Here is a 19,136-nt window from a genome sequence, read left to right on the forward strand (position 1 = left end):
GCCTTCAAGTGTAGCGCTTACCCTTCGGACTTCAGCAGTTTGAGGTAGCAATAAAATAACTGCGGCTCCCGACCATCCTCCTAGTCGTCTGTTACCATGGAAGCGCTCGGGTAGTTAGGCTGCGGCGACGCCACGTTACGTCACTGTCCAAGTGCATCTCAGGAGGGGTGGTTCTGCCTGGTGTTGAGGGAGAGGCAAGCAGCCCCGGGTACGTTGTCCGCGGCGCCCACCGCCCCTTGAGTAATTTTGATCCCTACCAGACGCCGTTAGCATCTGACCCCACCTACTTCGGGGGTGATCTCCTCCCGCCTTCAGTTTCGCAAGCCGCCCAGCCCCAGCCGAGAAGCCCCGCCCCCCATGAATCAGCTGATCTCACGGCCCGCCGAGCTGCGGGTCTCGCGCCGGATGCAGACCGCGGTGCCGCTGGTGGAGCGTCAGGTGAGCGAGCGCGGGTCCCGGGTTGGCTCGTGGCTTCGGAGGGCTGACCGGCCGGGGCCTCCAGCGTGAGGGCGGCCGGGGTCCGAGAGAAAGGCGGAGGCGCAGGCAGAGGCCCTGGAGCGCTCTGCGGGGATCCGCGGAGACGGCGCCCCCGTTTTCCCAAGCCAGCGTCCGCCCCGCTGCGCCTGCCTGTCGCGGAGCACCCAACGGCCCCGGGTTCTCCCAGTCGCCCCGGTTCCTCCCTCCTCAGACGGGGCGCCACTGCGGAGACCTCAGTCTCCTGAAATTCTTCGCGTCCCCCCTTCCCGCCTCCACCCACGCTGCCTTCCAGCCATTCATTCCGGAGGATTTATTGAATGCCCACTGTCGGCGCCGACCAGATAAACTCGGGTCCCTGGCCGCGAACCTTGGTGAGTGTCCCGGGAGGGGTTGCCCCTGGATGCAGCTCGCGGTGGACAGTGGACCAAGGGTTTTGCTGACTTGAAAAGGAGGTCGTGGAAAAAGAAAATGTGATATTAAGAATTAGGAGTTTAGGTTAGTCCTTTCGCGTGTCAAGTGATCCAGCAGAGGGTGGTAAGTTCTTTTGACAAGTGAAGACAGGAAAATAACAGGGGTTTTCGTGAGGAAATGGTCCTGACGCTGGTGTTGGTCCTCCGTGTATGTTTGGCTAAAGCGGTGGTGTATTGCTTAGGGCTTTGTTGATGAGAAGAGGAAAAACACACGGGCTGAAGTGGCTTATCTAAGTACAGTATTTTCTTTTGGGTTTAGAATGGAAAAGGAAATAACTGTTGAATACACACGCTCACCATTTGTCCATGGCATCACCGATGCAATGGACGTGAACTTGGGCAAATTTCAGGAGATGGTGAGGTTCAGGGAGGCATGGCGTGCTGCAGTCCACGGGGTCGCAAAGAGTTGGACACGACTGGACGACTGAACAATAGCAGCAGCAACAAACGCTCATCCTTACTCTGTTGCCTTCTGGATTTGTTGGTGGCTGTATATGTTCTTTAAAAGGCTTTAAAAATATAAAATTGTGTGATGTGTGTTTATTTTGAACAAGTACAGAAATTCAGCAAACCTGTTGGTCCAGTATCTTTTCAGTTTATCATAGATAGGGATGATCATTTGGAGTGGCCACTTGACCTCTGAGTTAGTGAATACTTTAAGAATTTAAAAGAGTGAAAAATTTGTTTTTGCAGTAGATTACAGTATTTTAATCTTAATAATACAAGCATAATGGTGAAGATCCTAGGCTTTAGACCTGGGTGTACTTGGAGCCCCATCAACCTACATCTTTGAGTTTGGGCAAGTTCCTCATCTGTCTGAATTTCCTTATCTTTAAACTGGGGATAAAAGTACTTTCTTCATAACAGTACCTTTACATGTAATGGTTCATTTATTGTATCTGTTTTCTTTTTTACTGAACTTGGCACTGTATGTAAATGTTCAATACATTTAGCCATTTTATGTCATTTTCTTTTCCACTACACCATGACCCACTGACTTACAGTTTTCTAAATGATGTGAAAGAGAGCTGATTTTTTTTTTTTTTTTTTTAGAAAAGAGCTATAGTTTTTAATATCAAGGGTTAGTTTCCAGATAGTTTTATGATGCAGGGGTATATTTAGAGAAAATATGATTTCAAGTTGGTCTGTAGGAAGTTTGGTGTTCCATTAGAGCCTTTTAACAGGGAAAATGCTGATGGAATCTCTACCTAGTTTAAATTAATTACTTAGTTTGCAAACTGTGACTAGTATTGGCAGATGTAAGATTCATAGTTATACGGAGAAATGTTAAAAAGCTGTTTCACAGTATTAAAATTTGAAAAGAAAATGATGCAGAAAATAAAGTACCAAGCAAGTAATTTGAGGGGGAGAATTTGATTGGCATTATGTAAGCCCCTTATTTTAAAAATTGATTTGAATAATGTGAACTGGAATCCCTTCTCTTCAGATTTCAGCCTTACAGAATTTAGGTCATCATTGACTGACTTTGAACATTTTGACTGTTAAAGAAGCAAAAGGTATGATATGAACCTCACTGAAAGCTGATTTTTTTCATATAATTAGATGGAAAGAGTACTATCCTCTACCTCTTCATGAAAAGCATGGGTTTAGTGTAGTATTGCTGGGTCCATTGTAAAAGTATTTCCAAAGAATATGACTGACTTGTAAAAACCTTTTGTAATTCTTTATTAATATGAGACTAGATAAGGAGTGGGTTGAAAAACTATGAAGTAAGTAACGAGTGGTGATTTTTGAGCTGGTGTAAAAAAAAGCCTTGCTTTAATAAAAAGTGTGAGGTTGAGCCCTTTTCTCAGACACTCAGGGGAATGCTGTGAGGATTTTAATTACTTTGTGAAATTAAACCTACCACATATTCTGATTGTATTAGGAATATACATAATTCTGGTAGACTTAGTGTTTTTTTTTTTTTTTTTTTAGCAATTTTGTCTTTAACTCTTCATTGATGACCAGGTAATTCAGTCATCAGTAATATGAAAGCAGTAGGCTTAACAGGATATCAGTCCTTAAGAACATGCATGGGAACCACAAATTAAAGCAGCCAACTTGGACTTGATTCTTTTTAGCACTACATTTATTTTCCTGTCCCCACCTCCCATTCCTCTCTAGATGTAACGGTGCTATCTTCACATTTTGTCCTGATATTTGCCTATATCACACAATTGATAGAACAGATGAGCAATTGGTTAAATAGGTGAATTAATTGATCCATATGGATAGAGCAGCTGCTGCTGCTGCTAAGTTGCGTCACTCGTGTCCGACTCTGTGCAGCACCATAGACGGCAGCCCACCAGGCTCCCCCATCCCTGGGATTCTCCAGGCAAGAATACTGGAGTGGGTTGCCATTTCCGTCTCCAATGCATGAAAGTGAAAAGTGAAAGTGAAGTCGCTCAGTCGTGTCCGACTCTTAGCAACCCCATGGACTGTAGCCTACCAGGCTTCTCCATCCATGGGATTCTCCAGGCAAGAGTACTGGAGTGGGTTGGCATTGCCTTCTCCGTGTGGCTGGAGCACAAATATTCAAATCAGCAAGGTAATGAGTACTTTGTGGGGTCCTTTGTAGACTTACTCTTTTATTGTAGAGTTTTTGAAGAAAATGTAGCTTTCTCAACTCTTATGGAAAAAAGACTGGGTCAGTGTGATATGGGTAGGTTTTTCATTCTAGGGTTATTTTCTTCCACAACCGAAATTTTTGTTGAGCTGAATTCTTAACTAAACTTGGGGCAATTTCCTAAACAAACATCTAGCAAAGATGATGATAGCAGTTCTTAAAAAATAGCAATAAGTAGAACAATCCAGCTATACTTTTGTAGGGAAATGGATAAACTATGGTTTATTCATGCAATGAAATACTATCCCCTGGTAAAAATGAGTGAACTAGATCTTTGCTTATCAACATGGGATACATCTGAAATACATAATATTGAGTAAAAAAAAAAACATTGCCAAAGGATAGATACACACAGTATTATGCAACTGTGTAGAGTTTTAAAACAATATAACATATACTGTTTATTATGTGTATATCTAGTGAAAGCACATAAACGGACAAGAATATACATGGAAATAAGACATATTAACTTAGAAATAGTGGGTAACTCTGGAGAAGGAAGGTTTGGATAGAACTCCTTCAGGTCTCTGTATAACTTTTTCTTCTGTTTTAAAGAGAGCTGAAGCAGATATGAAAATGTGTTAAAATATAAAATGGAATGATAGATGGATGGATTTGTATTTTTAAAGACATGTGTAGTTAAGGTAGTTTGTGAAACTAGAACCTTATAATTTTTACTTATAATTGGGCTCTATTCCGATATGCTCCCTTTATTTTACTTTGTAGCTTCTCTTCCTGCAGCAGGAAAAGAATGTGCCAGTGCAGATCCACTGTGTAAAGCTTTTTAAAGAAAGGAGCCAGACCAATTATTAATTCAAGTTTATTTTGCTGTTTGACTTGAGCTCCTGGGAGAAATGCTTTCCTTAGGATATGAGGAGTGATCCTTCTTAAGAGGCTGCAGGGGAATTCAAGTTCTAGAAACCCTTGAGAAGTATATGATGGTGAACTCTCAGAGTGTAGGGGAGTGCATTGTATCCTAAAACCCTGAAGGGAATTTGGACAGTGACTTAGATACAAAATAACTGTAGGTATCATATAGTCGTTAACATTTACTTTTTTTCAAGTTTGCATTGGTTAAATTTCATTACAGTGTAGTAACCCTAAGTTTTATACTGTGAATGCAGGTGTTCTAGTTATTGCTCAAACAAAATAATTCTCTTTCTACAGGTATTAATAAGTAAACATGATGATAATGTATGAAATGGTTGAGTTATAAATAGTCAATTTAGTGGCTGATCCCTAATATAACTCACAAGTTTAAAAAGAATATTTTCAGGCCTAATCAAGATACCTGTTATTAGCACTTTCAAAATACTCTAAGTGAAATATGTCTCCAGAACAGTATATTTTGGCATGTGTACTCCCTGTTGTGTGTCCCCTTTTTGACCTTAAGCACTGGGTATTATTGATCGGTAAAATAAGAAATAAGTCAACGTACTTTGAACTGTATTTCTAGAATGCCTATTTTTTTTTTAAAAGCAGCCATTTTAATGAAAGAATAGTAGCAAACTATTAAAGAAATAAATATATAAATATATATTAATAAATACATATATACATAATTTATATCATAAGTTATACTCTGTCAAGTAATAATAGGCATAAATGGTTGCAGTACCTGGGAATTTGAAATTCATTTGCAGAATTATAATATTTATCAGAATGTTTCTTTGGAATTTTAGTATTTCCAATAAATGCATTTCAAAGAGGTATGCAGTGAGTGCAAAAAAGACCTAAGTGGATATTGCAGGATATTTATTTTACCATGTTTCCCCCCCTCCCATGAGCAATATTCATTTTAGAAGATTCTCAACAGTTAGAAGAATACAGTTTTAATAGGTTTCAGGGTAAGATTAGTTGTTGTTTTGTCACTAAGTAGTGTCGGACTTTTTACAACCCCATGGACTGCAGCTGCCAGACTTCTCTGTCCATGGGTTTTCCCAGAGTGGGTTGCCATTTCCATCTCTAGGGGCTCTTACCGACCCAGGGATCAAACCTGTGTCTCCTGCATTGGGCAGGCGGATTTTTTACCACTGAGCCCCCAGGGAGGCCCCCAGGGTGAGATTAGCAGGCCATAAAAAAATAAAAATAAGTAAAAAGAGAGAGACTATGAAGCCTTAATGTCCCTGATTACACCAAAAAGTCTCCATGTGCTAAGTAGAAAGGGACTGTTCTCTCCTGCGTTATCTGACATCTGTGAAGTGGCATGAAAGAAAAGCATCTTCCTTGATAGGAAGATTATTAGCAAATTATGGATGAGAGTTTTTATTATGAGAAGATACTTCCCTTTTGTGTCTAAAATTGACTTTTAATTATATATAAGCATAGAAACCTAATCATTTGAAAGTCTGTGGACAGGAACTTAAGATCAAGGGTTGTCTTCCACTGGGTACTCTTATGTGTAGCCAGCTTGCACCTAATGGTTCCTATCGTACAAGAGCTTACCAATAAATAAGTCATGGTTTCTGACCTCCCGGAGTTTATATTTTGAATCAATGACTTAGTAAGTACATTATCCCATTAGTAACAGCATTATAAGTAGTAAGTACTTTCTAGGCCATCCTACTGACTTTATTTATATGCATTAATTTACTGAATCCCTGAACTCTGGGTCAGGATTTAAGGGGTGGTCAGCTCCCATGTGCTGATAGTAGTAAGGAACCTGCCTGCCGGTGCAGATGTAAGAGACATGGGTTCGATCCCTGGGTTGGGAAGATCCCCTGGAGGAGGGCATGGCAATCCACTTCAGTATTCTTGCCTAGAGAATCCCCATGAACAGAGGAACCTGGCAGGCTAGTCCATGGGGTCGAAAAGATTCGGACGTGACTGAACGACTAAGCACAGCACAGCACAGTTTGTCTACAGGTATTTATTAAGTACTTGTTGTATATCAGGACTGTTTTAAGCAGCTGGGATATAATAGAACATAAGGTGTTTTGGGCTTCCATGGAAGTTTTATATTGGTTCCATACCTGAAGTATAGTAGGTAAGAAAAATACATACGGTGTTAGTTGTTGAAATTTAAGCATTTTAAAGTTAGTATACTAACTTTGACTAAATTATTAAGGTAAATGGACTTTGTCCAGAGAATAAAGTTTACTAAATGTGAATACATAGAATTTAATTTTCTCTTTGCATTGGGGATAATAGGTCATTGACATATTTCTGTTCCATATTTAAAATGTTTATTTATATTCTACTTTGTTCCTAAAAGGCAGTTTACAGAAATATGTAAATGTGGCAAAATAAAACGAAGAGATGGAATGAATGGAGCCCAGGTGTGAGATTAGAAAACACAGCACACATACGGTGAAGTCCTAGGCACAGGTGCTGTACTGTGGGACTCTTATCCTTCCACCACGAAATCTATAATCCTGCCTGTGTTTATACCTGCCATTTTGTTTCTTCTTGAAATGTAGACCTTCCTGTCATGAAAGAGCAGTCCCACTGCATGTGTGTTGTGAATGCTGTCCTTTCCCACTTTGTCCAGGATTTTGGTTTTGCCCTCTGTCCTTGTCCCCCTTCTATCTAGGATCAGTGTCATCATCCTGCAGACATGTTCAGCTCTCTCTCATCTTACCCTGCTCCCCCCAATACACTCTTCATCTTCATGTTTCTATCCAGCGACTGCTCCTTTCTGTTTGCCATTTCAACATTTTTTTTTAAAAGAATCATTTGCACCAACTTTATTTTCATGTCCTCACCTCCCACTTACAGTCAGCCTGCTCCAATCTGGTTTTCAGTCCCCAGCTTAGACCCCAGCTGTGCTGATCAGTCCTTCCTGCTGGAAACGTTTTCTGCTTTGCTTTGTGTGCCCACATCTGACTCTCATTTCTTCTACCTCTCAGGCCACTTCCCACCTCAGTCCTTGTTTGTTGCTCAGTCTGTCCAGGCATCTTGCAGCTTGATTCTGTGCCTTCCCTTTCTTTTGTATGTACTCCACTGTCACTGTCCATTGTCTTGATCTCAGATATTGTCCATATGCTTCCCAAGTTCATGTCAACAGTTAAGACCTTTCTTCTGAACACCATACTCATATATTCAGCTGCTCACTTGATATGTACTCTTGGATTTCTCACAGGCACCTTAAATTTATAAAAAAAAAAAAATTCTTGTCTAACCAGAATCTTACTTTCCACTTCAGAATCCTGTCCCCTCACTTTTCCTCATTTCAGTAAATGGTACCACTACACACTTGCTCAAGGCAGAAGTCAGAGGTTGTTTTTTATTCCTCCTTCCTTATCTCCCCCCTTATATCTAATACATCACTAAGTCCTGATTGTTCTAGGACATAGCACCTCTCACCTTGTTTACCTCTTTCCACCAGATGGGTAGCCTTGTGTGAAATTAAAGAGCCCAGGCTTCCTTCCTTCACTCAGATGAAGCAAGAGAGTATTTTCAGGGAGTGTATTCCTAACAAAACTCATTTGGGCACTGTATGTGACTGTTCACCATAAAATTGACTTAAAACTTTTGACACAAGTGATGTAAATCATTGCCATTAAAAAGTTGAGGATGCCTACCAAAATGATAGTTTTAGAATACAGGTTCCCAGTCCCTTACTTGTAACCCTTGGGGCAATACTTGTTTTGAAACTGAGTTTTTCTGATCTTTGGACTAAGATATATAACACTTCCTGTGGGACTTTTGATCCCACCCTACAATCATATTAATACTTCTGACAGAACTTATGAAAATGTACATTAAAGGGGTAAAAAGTAAATAAGCTCATATTAGTTCTAGTCGGGTTTTGCTCTTGTGTGAGTTCAGGTCAGATTAAGTTTTGCCACCAGAAGACTTAAATGAAAAAACTTTCAATTTTCAGAGTTTTTTGGCCTTTGGATTTCTGGCTATGGTATCATGGACCTGTCGATACTTTGCAGCTCTTCTTTCTAGTGATAATTAGAACATCTAGACCAGATTTTTTTTTTTAGGCACTTCCAGATCATGGTACTAAAACCATATCCTCTGCATGTACAAGTTAGCTTATCTCTCGTTAAATGTAGCGGGAGGTTGTGTGTCCACCGGGATCTAACAATGGAATCAATTCATTAAGAACCAAGATTTGCTTTTTGTTTTAAAGGGTCATCTGAGAGTTTGATTACTTTACATTTCACTGTGAAGGAGATCATTTGAAGTGTTCAGGGGTATATTTAAACTGAATGTAGCTTTCTTCTGTGGCTCATAGTACTTAGTAGTTGGAGGGGATGCCAGAGTCTATTTTGCTTCTTTTACAGATGCCATTGGTGTCTGGAAAGGCCAGGTGAAGTAAAAGAGGACCCCACATTATTTGACTCTGTAAATATCACACAGCTTCTGGGTCAGAGCTACTTAATATAATAAAGGCTGTTAGGGAAAGTTACTGTAACAGAAGAAAAGCAGAGGGCAGGGATCTTGACTCATTTGGGGGGAAATATCCTCAGAAGAAGCCTCATAATTAGGCAGTTTTATAACAATTAAAAATGTTAAACAGCAGAAGAACATAAGCAAGTTTAAATGCTATTTGAATGGTTGAGGCAAGTCTTACAGATTTCCCATAGTGCGGGGGATCATAAAAATATTAGGAAAACAAAATTTTTTAATTTATTTTTCCTGTTTGGGTACATAGTTGAGGAAGTATGTTGGGTTAACTGGATTTGGTAAATGCTACATATTATAAGTATGTGAAGTAAAACTATAAGCTTTCCACATTTAGCTGTAATATTCCTTTTCAGTTATGTTTCCTTAGTAGTCATTTCCTTTTTTCTCATTGCCATATTTGAATTTCAGGTGGGCATATCTTCTTAGAAGTATATTAAACACCATTAAAACAAAATTAGATCTATAAATATTGATAAAGATGTCTGTGAAATACTGTACTAGCTTTTGGTTGCTGCTTATAGCATTCCTACAAATTTAGTGCTCAAAATTACACTAACTTACTATCTTAGAGCTCTTTAGGTTAAAAGTCAGACTCAGGTCTCTCTAGGTTTCAGTGTGTCATCAGGGAAGTGTTTTTTTCTAGAGGCTCTAGGAAAGAATCCATTCCCTTGCCCCTTTTGGCTCCTAGAGGCCACCTATGTTCCTTGGGCTTTTGGCTGTTCCCTTCCATCTTCAAAGCCAGCAGTTTAGCAGCTCTCTGATCCTGTTTGCATCATCATCTCTCTTTCTCGAACTCTCCTTTACCTCTCTTTCCCACTTTTAAGGACTCTGTGATTATACTGAGTCCACCTGGATAGCTATTAATAGAACTATCTCCCCAGCTTAAAACCAGCTGGTTAGCAGCTTTACTTCTCCTCTGCATGTAACCTGATATACTCCCAGGTTCTGGACATTAGGATACATGGACATCTTGGGGATCATTATCCTCCCTACCATAGATAGAAAGTAACAAAGGAATGTTGCAAAACAGTTTGTAGAGTTTTAATTTCACTTGGATTTGAAAAAATGATTATTGGTGAGAAATCATATCACATAAGGAGTAATCTACTTTAAGAAAGCCCTGTATTCAAAAAAAAGGACCCCAAAAGGGAGGATATGTTGGCTGCTTCAGTCACTTTACCGAAAGGTTCTCCACAGTTTTGATTGCCAGTTCAGCCAAGAGGCAGCCAGTCAGTTGCATTAAGTGTGTTTGTGCACTGCCGCTCCCTCCTGGAGCAGTTCTCTGGTTTCTTCCAGGGCACTGTTACTTGTATCAAGGGACCAGTTACTCTGTGATCTCTGATAGATAAGCCAAGGTTAGACCTGTTCTCAGAACTTTTCTGTATGCTGTGAATGGTTCAGTTCAGTTCAGTCGCTCAGTCGTGTCCGACTCTTTGCAACCTCATGAATTGCAGCACGCCAGGCCTCCCTGTCCATCACCAACTCCCAGAGTTCACTCAGACTCATGTTCATCGAGTTGTACCTTTTACTAAAAGTTAATTACTGTCACACACAAAGCATAGTACCATTTAGTAATCATTTATTAAGTGTTGTTCAGTCACTAAGTTGTGTCCGATTCTTTGTGACCCTATGGACTGCAGCACGCCAGACTTCTTTGTCCTTCACTATCTCTTAGAGTTTGCTCAAACTCATGTCCATTGAGTTGGTGATGCCATTCATCCATCCCGTCCTCTGTTGTCCCCTTCTCCTCCCGCCTTCAGTCTTTCCCAGCATTAGGGTCTCTTCCAATGAATCGGCTAAATCTATTCAAATATATCTTTCATTTACATGGTACCCTTCATCCGACTTGGAATGATTCAGAACCTTTCTAAAATAAACACTAGGTAAAGAGTAATTTCCTCCAGATACACAGATGGGAAACAGTAAGAATTCACAGGCAACCTGGAGTAAACAGATGGATCTTACATCTCTCCTGCTGGTGTGGGCTGTTTGCAGAGCATTGTGATCATGCCGTATCCTTTTGCAGGACAATAATAAATTTGGCCCTAGTATTTTTATCACTCACACAGCTAAAACCCCATTGCCTTTATTTTCATGAGCTTTGGTGCCCTTAAAAATGTGAATTTCTAAGTTGAAATGCATTGAGTGTTTCTGTCTGCCTGTTCCTATTGCTAACTCTACTTTATTAAACTTTGAGTTGCTGAAATGATGGATCATGATATTGGCACTCTTATTTTCATACACCTTTTCTATTAAATGGCAGATGATATTTTAAAATTCAGATTTCTTCTAGCCCTTTGGATTATGGTTTTGAATTAAGATTGATTTGGGGAGAATTCTGCTGGTTCCAATAAATGGAGAACTTTGTTCTAATGATGTAATTTTGTGTGTGAGCATTGCTGGAAAATGTAAATTAAAACTGCTTCAATCTGATACATTACTGGAGAGATTGTAGAAGTTCTTGTTTATTTAATTGGTATTTAAGTGTACATATGTCCCAGAAGCATTTTAAAAGTAGCCTTAGTGTGTTTGTAGTGAATATGTAACACACTGAGTTTTCAGATTCCACTTCTTTATAATAAAACAAATGAAAAAAGTCTGTTGCCTGACAAAGTACAGCGAGGTCATAGGTAGTCTTTTCTCACTTTGAAATTACATTTGACGTTCAACAGGCATTTTTTATAAGCTAGTGGGCAGGCTCAGTCTAGAGAGTCAACTTTGGCAGGCGGGATATGAAATAGTTTAAATAGTTTTGCTGCATATTTATTGCCCAGTGAATGTGCACTTGTTGGAAGGCTGCCTTTTTTTTTTTTTCTTTTTTTGAAAAATCTGACTGATAAAATAGCAAAGGGTTCTTTTACTGCTCTTTGTGCTTACCTGAATTTTGCCGTTTAGGTCTTTACCTTTTGCAAGGAGAGAATGATTTGGTGATGGAGTGTCCCCACTGACCGATGGACTCAAAGAAGAAAAGGTAAAACCATTTTTTCCTTCTCCTCTGTCTTTCTAGGAAAACACAACAAACAGTTCCACTTATGTGTAGCTTCTCTTCAGTTTAATTTTCTTCTTGATGGTTATTAAGTAGGAATAACGACATTTGTGTTGATTGGCAAAGAGAGAAAGATAATTACAATAAAGCTTGTTAGTGGTTCACTTTGTTGCTAGTCCCTTTCTTACTAAAGGCACAAAATGTCTTCATTTTATCATTGGAAAGCTTTTGAAGCCATTTTTTCCTCACATAATTTCAGTTTTTTCAAAGGTAGCCTTATTAATTATAGTTATATCCTTGGAAAACTTGTCATGAACGATATTTTGAAAAAGAGGTTAGGTTTGTGGCTTCCCTTTCATAAAACCATGGATGTGCCCAGTTACAACTTACAGGAATATTATTTAGCACAAATAGAGAAAATCCTAGGTATAGCAAAATAAAGAAGTCAAAGAAAGTTTCTGAACATCATTAACATTTTGGCATCAGTGTTCTAGAAAAAAGATTATGAAAAAAGAAATGTCCTATCAGAGGCGACACAAAGGAAGACGTTATATAAAGGAAATCCAGATATGTTAATCTGCCCTTTTCTTGGAAAGGGAGGCAGTTAGGATATGATTATTATTACACAGCTGTGTGTTTTATGATTTTTGAGCCAGTGCCATCAGATGGATAGAATTCTTTGGCTAAAATGTAAGTAAAGCATGAAGGATTTTACCTGTTACAAATTTAACTCTTAAAAATTTAAATAGGAATTACAGAGCTTAAACTCAGCATAAAGTGAAATAAGGATCTCTACTGCTCCTGTCTTTCTCATCATATATCTACTTGTTTGTTTTTTTTTCTCTCTCAAATTAAAAAAAATTAAGACTCCAACTTTGGATATGTTGTAACTTTAATAGCTAAGGAGTTAATGTATTGAGAAGTTAGAATTTTGAAATTTTATGTTACTCAATCAAAAAACTTCAAAAAATAGCCCAGGTTTTGTTGGCTTCTTAGATAGAAATAAGTAATTTGTGAATTTGTCCTCAGGGTCTCATATAAATAGTTGTTTTCCCTCTGCTTCTGTGTTATAACCAAGTCATAAAATAGGTGCTAACCTGTCTGACCCAGTCACCCATGTACTGGTAAAAGGTATACATCTTCATGACAGTATTAAGGACAAAAGGTATAGTTCTGAACTACAGAAACAGTTAAGCAATTTTTCTTGATGTTTGTAGTTCCACAGAGGCTGAAGGATCCAAAGAAAGAGGCCTGGTCCATGTGTGGCAGGCAGGGTCCTGTTCTGTGACACCAGAGAGATTGCCAGGCTGGGGAGGAAAGACTGTTCTTCACGCTGCCCTTGGAGTGAAACATGGAGTGCTTCTGACTGAAGGTGCTGAGAACGGCTTAGCATTAACTGAAACTCTGACCAGTGTCTGAGTGTGTAAGAACAGCTGAGCTTCCTGTGTGCCCGCGGTTCTCCATGGACTTTGCTGGAGCTTATGTTCTTTTTGTTTTCAAAATATGTTCTTACTCCCTTTATATGAAATCAGATTAGTTCTTAAATTTAAGATGTTCCCTAGCTAGAATAAAAGGGAGAATTATAGCTTAAATTTTTTTATAGTGATAAGTACATGAAATATTAGATTTTTTTAAAGATTATGTATTCAGAGATCCTGTTGCTATACCTTTGTTCATTAAATGTATCAAAATAATAATGCTAATAATAGCAAATGTCTGTTAAGCAATTATATGTGCCAGGCACTGTGCTAAGCACTTTATATGTATTATTTCATCAAGTCCTGACAACCACCTTATGAGGTAGCTGCTGTTATTATCCCCACTTCACAGATGAGGAAGCTGAAGGTCAGGGAGGTTAAATCATTTTCCCAAGCGCACACAGCTATTTAAAGGGAGTCAGGATGGGAACCCAGAGAGTCTGATTTCAAAACCTGCTTTTAAAATCACTTGGCTATACTGTCTTAGGTTTTCTTAGGCATAAATGGCAGCTTATATATATAATGCAGTCTATAAATCTGTAACAGAAACCTAGGCTATAATTTGTATAGAGAGCTATCTTTAATTTTGATGGCATTTTGCCAGTGCAGTCATGGCAAATTTGATTTGGGTTAGGACTGCCATCAACTCCACTAATTTATAAATTTCTGCTCTATAAGCATTTGTTAAGTATTTAATAATGCTTTGGTATTTTCCTTGTAGGAACTAAGGAAAGACAAATTCTAGGAAACAAAGCTTAAAGCTGTCCTTGGTAGTTTTATGGGGTAAACATAGATTTCTTTCTAACTTCTTTGTTATTATGTCACTTTTGTTATTATAATACATAATACTATCATTATTATTGTATTAGGCCAAAATTTGGAAAAAGCCTTATTTTTTATTTTTATTTTTTAAAAGCCTTATTTTTTAAATGTGAACTCTATTCAGTACCTACACTATGGGCTTCGAAATCTATAGTTCTGAAGCATATATAAATGGAATTCTGTTACTGTTGTTGTTTTAGCCCTTCAGTAAGCTATTTAGGAATCCTTCGTGAGCATGGTATCTTTAAACATCTAGAATCAAACCTAAAAGGCTGGGAAAACTAAAAAAAAAAAAAAAAAGTAAATAACCTATGTTCATGTGTAAGCAATATTCTGGTTTAAGTGTCAAAGTAACAAAAAATCCTCTCTCAACACAAGTGTGTAGCTTGAAATGGCACAGAGATCTCCAGTACTTTCTTTTCTAAGTGAGGAAACGGTATTGATTGAATACTAGAAATTTCAAGCTTGTTTGTCTCTATTCAAGTTAGCTATTAGCTCCTAATTCAGTGAGGAAACCTCACTGACTCACTGTTTTTGTGGGATACTATTTTTAAATGATGTCTAAATATTCATTTCTTCGCAGTTTTCTCTAGAGAGCCTATTATTCCAGTGGAATAATACCAATTGAAAGTTTTGGTGAACTGTGTGATTTGGTAAACAAGTGTGATAGGTGTATCACTTGGGAAGAAAAGTTTGAAAGCTCTTAACCAGTGAGCTTATTTTCTCAGTACTCTATCCAAAGTAGAAATTCCCTAAGAAAAGCTGATCTTTCTTCTAGCCACTATTGTGTTTTTCCTTACACAGGTCTTGTAGTGAGTTAATTTGAGTATATAATTGTATCTGCCATGTATCATAGGCCAGAGATAAAATAAGCATTTTTTTATCAGTGACTGAATCGCTGCTTGTGGAGGAAGAATAGTACTCATTTCTTTATTAATTAAAAAAAAAATGGGTAGGTCCCTGGTCATATGGGAAAGAAAAGATAGTGGACTTTGTTTAATATTTTTCAAAATCCATGGCCAAATCTTTGTCCCATTTAAATTTTTTAGCTAATATGGATCATTTATACATGCCCCCAAATTCCTGCAGTACCTGCAGTAAAACTATGACTTGATAGCACACGTGAGCATAAATAGGTTGTCATCATTCATGTCTCTAACTCACTGGTGCCTTCCTTTTTATTTCTAAGCTGGCCAGTTACCCTTCAGTCTAAAGCTACCCAGTCATGACTTCGTTTGTGTTTTACTTTGTTTTGTTGTGATGTGCTTTTTAAATGCAACTCAGAAAGGCTGTCTAGTATACAATATATATTATATATAATATTTAAAAATTAAACATAGTATAGTACAAAACATGAAGACAGTCACGTATTGTTAATATTGCTGCTTTCAGTCCAGCCTGGAGGTGTTGTATAAAGGTGATGTCATAGTTTTGGCCAAAGTGAATCTCTAGTATTTTTTATGCCATTGCATATTCATCTACTGCTGTGTTAAACATTAGTAGTGAATATTGTAGATATTAGTGAATGTGTCTGTTTTGTCTTCTGCTTATTTTATCTGATCATATCATGATCATTGTTCCGTGTTTGAACTTGGAATCCACTTCTGTAATAGCCTATGATGAGAGCTGTTGGTAATGATCAGTGCTAGGAGTTTGTAGAATGAGGCTGAAGAAGAAGAGCACCTTCATTTGAAGTTGTCTCCTGCAGTTTGTAGAAATTGTCACCATATTTCTGAATGTTCAAAGATGTTTGTTAAAAGATTAGTAAGTACGGAATGCTATATGTTTGAACCAAATTTCTTTAGCTGTGCTCTTGAAAATTGAGAAAAGGGAAAAAAAAGAAATTCTATTTTGTTAAACCTAGAGGGGACTAAAGCCTAATTGAGAAAATGTCTAGTTAATTCACTAACTTTTTGTTTCTGTTTTGTTTTGTTTTTAAACCCTCAGATGGTGAGGTCTACAGCTTTGGGACTCTCCCCTGGAGAAGTGAGCCAGCAGAGACTTGTCCAAGCAACCCCATTCTGGAGAGTGCCCTGGTTGGGCAGTATGTTGTTACCGTGGCAACAGGGAGTTTCCACACTGGAGCAGTCACAGACAGTGGTGTGGTGTACATGTGGGGGGAGAACTCTTCTGGCCAGTGTGCGGTAGCTAACCAGCCATATGTTCCAGAGCCAAACCCCGTCAGCATTTCTGATTCTGAGACCAGTCCTTTGTTAGCGGTCAGGATCTTGCAGTTGGCATGTGGTGAGGAGCACACTCTGGCATTGTCCCTAAGCAGAGAGATCTGGGCATGGGGTACCGGTTGTCAGTTGGGTCTCATCACCACCACCTTCCCAGTGACAAAGCCACAGAAGGTGGAACACCTTGCTGGGCGAGTAGTGCTCCAAGTTGCTTGCGGTGCCTTCCACAGCTTAGCCCTGGTCCAGTGCCTCCCTTCCCAGGATCTGAAGCCTGTGCCAGAAAGATGCAACCAGTGCAGCCAGCTCTTGATTACAATGACTGACAAGGAAGACCACGTGATTATATCAGACAGCCACTGTTGTCCATTAGGTGTGACACTGTCAGAATCCCAGGCAGAAATCCAGGCCAGCACCACCCTCAGCCCCTCCTCTGAAACCCTTGACAGCCAGGGAGAAGTGTTTGAGAACACTCTCGTGCAGAATGAGCCACCTGCTGCTACTGAACTGAATGTTGGAAATGTTCAGACCGCGAGCGTTCAGACCACTTCCTCCCCACAAGATATCATGAGAACAACTGAAGTTTCTTCTTCAAGAAGTATACCATCATACCCTGACACTCAGGCAGTAAATGAATATGTGCAGAAACTGTCGGATCATTCAGTAAGAGAAAACTCCGAGAACGGTGAAAAGCCAGTGCCATCTCAGGTACCTGCTAAATTTTGTAAAGGTGTTTCTGGAGTTGAACCGTCTGAGTTTTTCTTGAGAAACTTTAAATACCTAAGGGTTGGTACCATTTTTATTTTTTTAGTTTGACTAAAATTCTATCTCGTCATGCAAGCCTAGATAAGAAAAACCCTGGATTGATTCAAAATTACTCTTTTTGTTCATTCTGGCCCTTTATGATGTTGCAAGATGTTACTCTGGTCTTGTTTTATAAGTAGCAAAATCCCATTTTTCTTGTCCAAGTACTTTTCCCACCTGGCTAAGATGGGCTCCCAAAAAAGTTTGATGTAACATGACTGTATATTCACAAAGAATTCTCTGATCTGTACTTGTAGTACTCTTCAGGTTCTAGAGAAAAATCCTTTCCTTCTTTATCAGGGAAGCTTGTTATGTGGTAGATCCCTCGATTGAGGGCAGACTTAAAATTGACTGGCGTTATGTATTTGAATTCTTTTCAGTTATATCAGTGTTCCTTACTGGGCATCATTGGACAGAGGCTTTAAATTTTTTTATTTCAACTTGTTTAAACTATTTTTAGTTGGAAAACGTGTAATAAGTGGAGAGAAGCTTTTTACTAGGGGCATATAGTAAACTGTGTCTCTTGTTCTAAAGGATTCTTGGTTTTTAACTCTTAGTAGAAGGCTTTTGCTTTTCCAGAATAAATCTAAATAGAAACATGTAATCATTGGGACTTCCCTGGCGATTTAGTGATTAAGACTCAAATAAAAGAGCTACCTTGTGGCATTGTTTTCAGGTTTTTGAAACCACCTTACCTCTTGATTCTTCCTTACTGTTGTTTACTTGCTCAAGATAGAAATGTGGCTTAGGGGTGTTTTCAGAAATAGTCTTTATTTCACAATCTACTCCCTGAACCTTGTAGATATTCAATTTTTTTTTTTTTTTTTTTTTTTAGTTAAGAAGCTGTTTGGAGAAAGAGAAATCTAAACAAAGTGAAAGTAATAATTTAACAGGACTTGTGCATGCTAATAAAAAAGTTAGATTTTGACTTATCAAAAGTCATTCATCTGATTTGTTAAAGTTGAAGTTAAAAGTTTATTTTGTACTGTTTATTTGATTAATAGATTGTCATCATTGAAATTGCACTTTTCTTTGAACTCAATCATTTGGTTAAACATTTAAAGCTTTGGTTACCTATGCTAGTTTTGGCAGTGTGTATTTAACTAAGTGTAACTCACCCATCTTTGTAAATAGTGTCTCAGTCATACAGCTGACCCTTAGGAATTTATGTAGCCTAGGATAAGTCTTCTGGCCAGATGTAACTGAAAGAATATCACATATTTATGAAATAAGCCAAAGTATTTGGTAATGAAGCATATATCTCATTATTGAATTTTACTGGCTGGGACTACTAAAATTGTGTCTTTTGTCAGAATTTCTGGGCACGTGTTTTTGTTTTATTTACTTATTTTGTGAATTGTTAAATGTAATTAAGTAGAGGGGCAAATTAAGACAATAGTTTAAAGTTTATATAAGGTAGAGTTGTTTTTTTTTAATTTTCCTGAGCCTGATGCTAAGAACTCCCTAAGTCAGTCACCCCTAAATACTATTTTAGCTTCTGTTATGTGCATGGATGTTAATACCACTTCAGTCTGTCCGACTCTTTGTGACCCTATGGACTATGGCCTGCCAGGCTCCTCTGTCCATAGGATTCTCCAGGCAAGAAGTACTGGAGTGGGTTGCTGTGCCCTTCTCCAGGGAATCTTCCCGACTCAGGAATTGAACCTGCGTTTCTTAAGTCTCCTGCATTGGCATTGGCAGGCGGGTTTTTACCAGCTAGCATTCGGAGAAGGCAATGGCAGCCCACTCCAGTAATCTTGCCTGCAAAACCCCATGAATGGAGGAGCCTGGTAGGCTTCAGTCCATGGGGTCGCTAAGAGTCTGACACGACTGAGCGACTTCACTTTCACCACCTATGAGTGTTTGTAAATAGAGAGTGGAAGTAGCAACACTAGTTTTTCTGAACACGTTATCATGGGAACTGTGTTACCA

The 19,136-nt window shown here is 38.7% G+C and overlaps 1 protein-coding gene across 3 annotated transcripts in view; it reads left to right on the forward strand.

The window, feature by feature from the left end:
• The first annotated feature begins 359 nt into the window (after nucleotides 1-359).
• Nucleotides 360-19,136, forward strand: part of ALS2 (alsin Rho guanine nucleotide exchange factor ALS2) — a 60,291-nt gene continuing 41,514 nt past the window's right edge. For 2 of the 3 annotated variants that reach the window (XM_040228793.1, XM_040228795.1), the window contains exons 1-4: nucleotides 467-848; nucleotides 11,833-11,908; nucleotides 13,141-13,295; nucleotides 16,171-17,108. In XM_040228793.1, coding sequence (XP_040084727.1) covers nucleotides 11,889-11,908; nucleotides 13,141-13,295; nucleotides 16,171-17,108 — 1,113 coding nt within the window. In that variant the 5' untranslated portion in view covers nucleotides 467-848; nucleotides 11,833-11,888. Of the gene's footprint in view, nucleotides 439-466; nucleotides 849-11,832; nucleotides 11,909-13,140; nucleotides 13,296-16,170; nucleotides 17,109-19,136 lie in introns of those variants that run through there. The other variant, XM_040228794.1, reaches the window with a different exon arrangement.

This window comes from Oryx dammah, unplaced genomic scaffold (assembly GCF_014754425.2).
Source record: "Oryx dammah isolate SB20612 unplaced genomic scaffold, SCBI_Odam_1.1 HiC_scaffold_27, whole genome shotgun sequence".
Lineage (NCBI taxonomy): Eukaryota > Metazoa > Chordata > Mammalia > Artiodactyla > Bovidae > Oryx > Oryx dammah.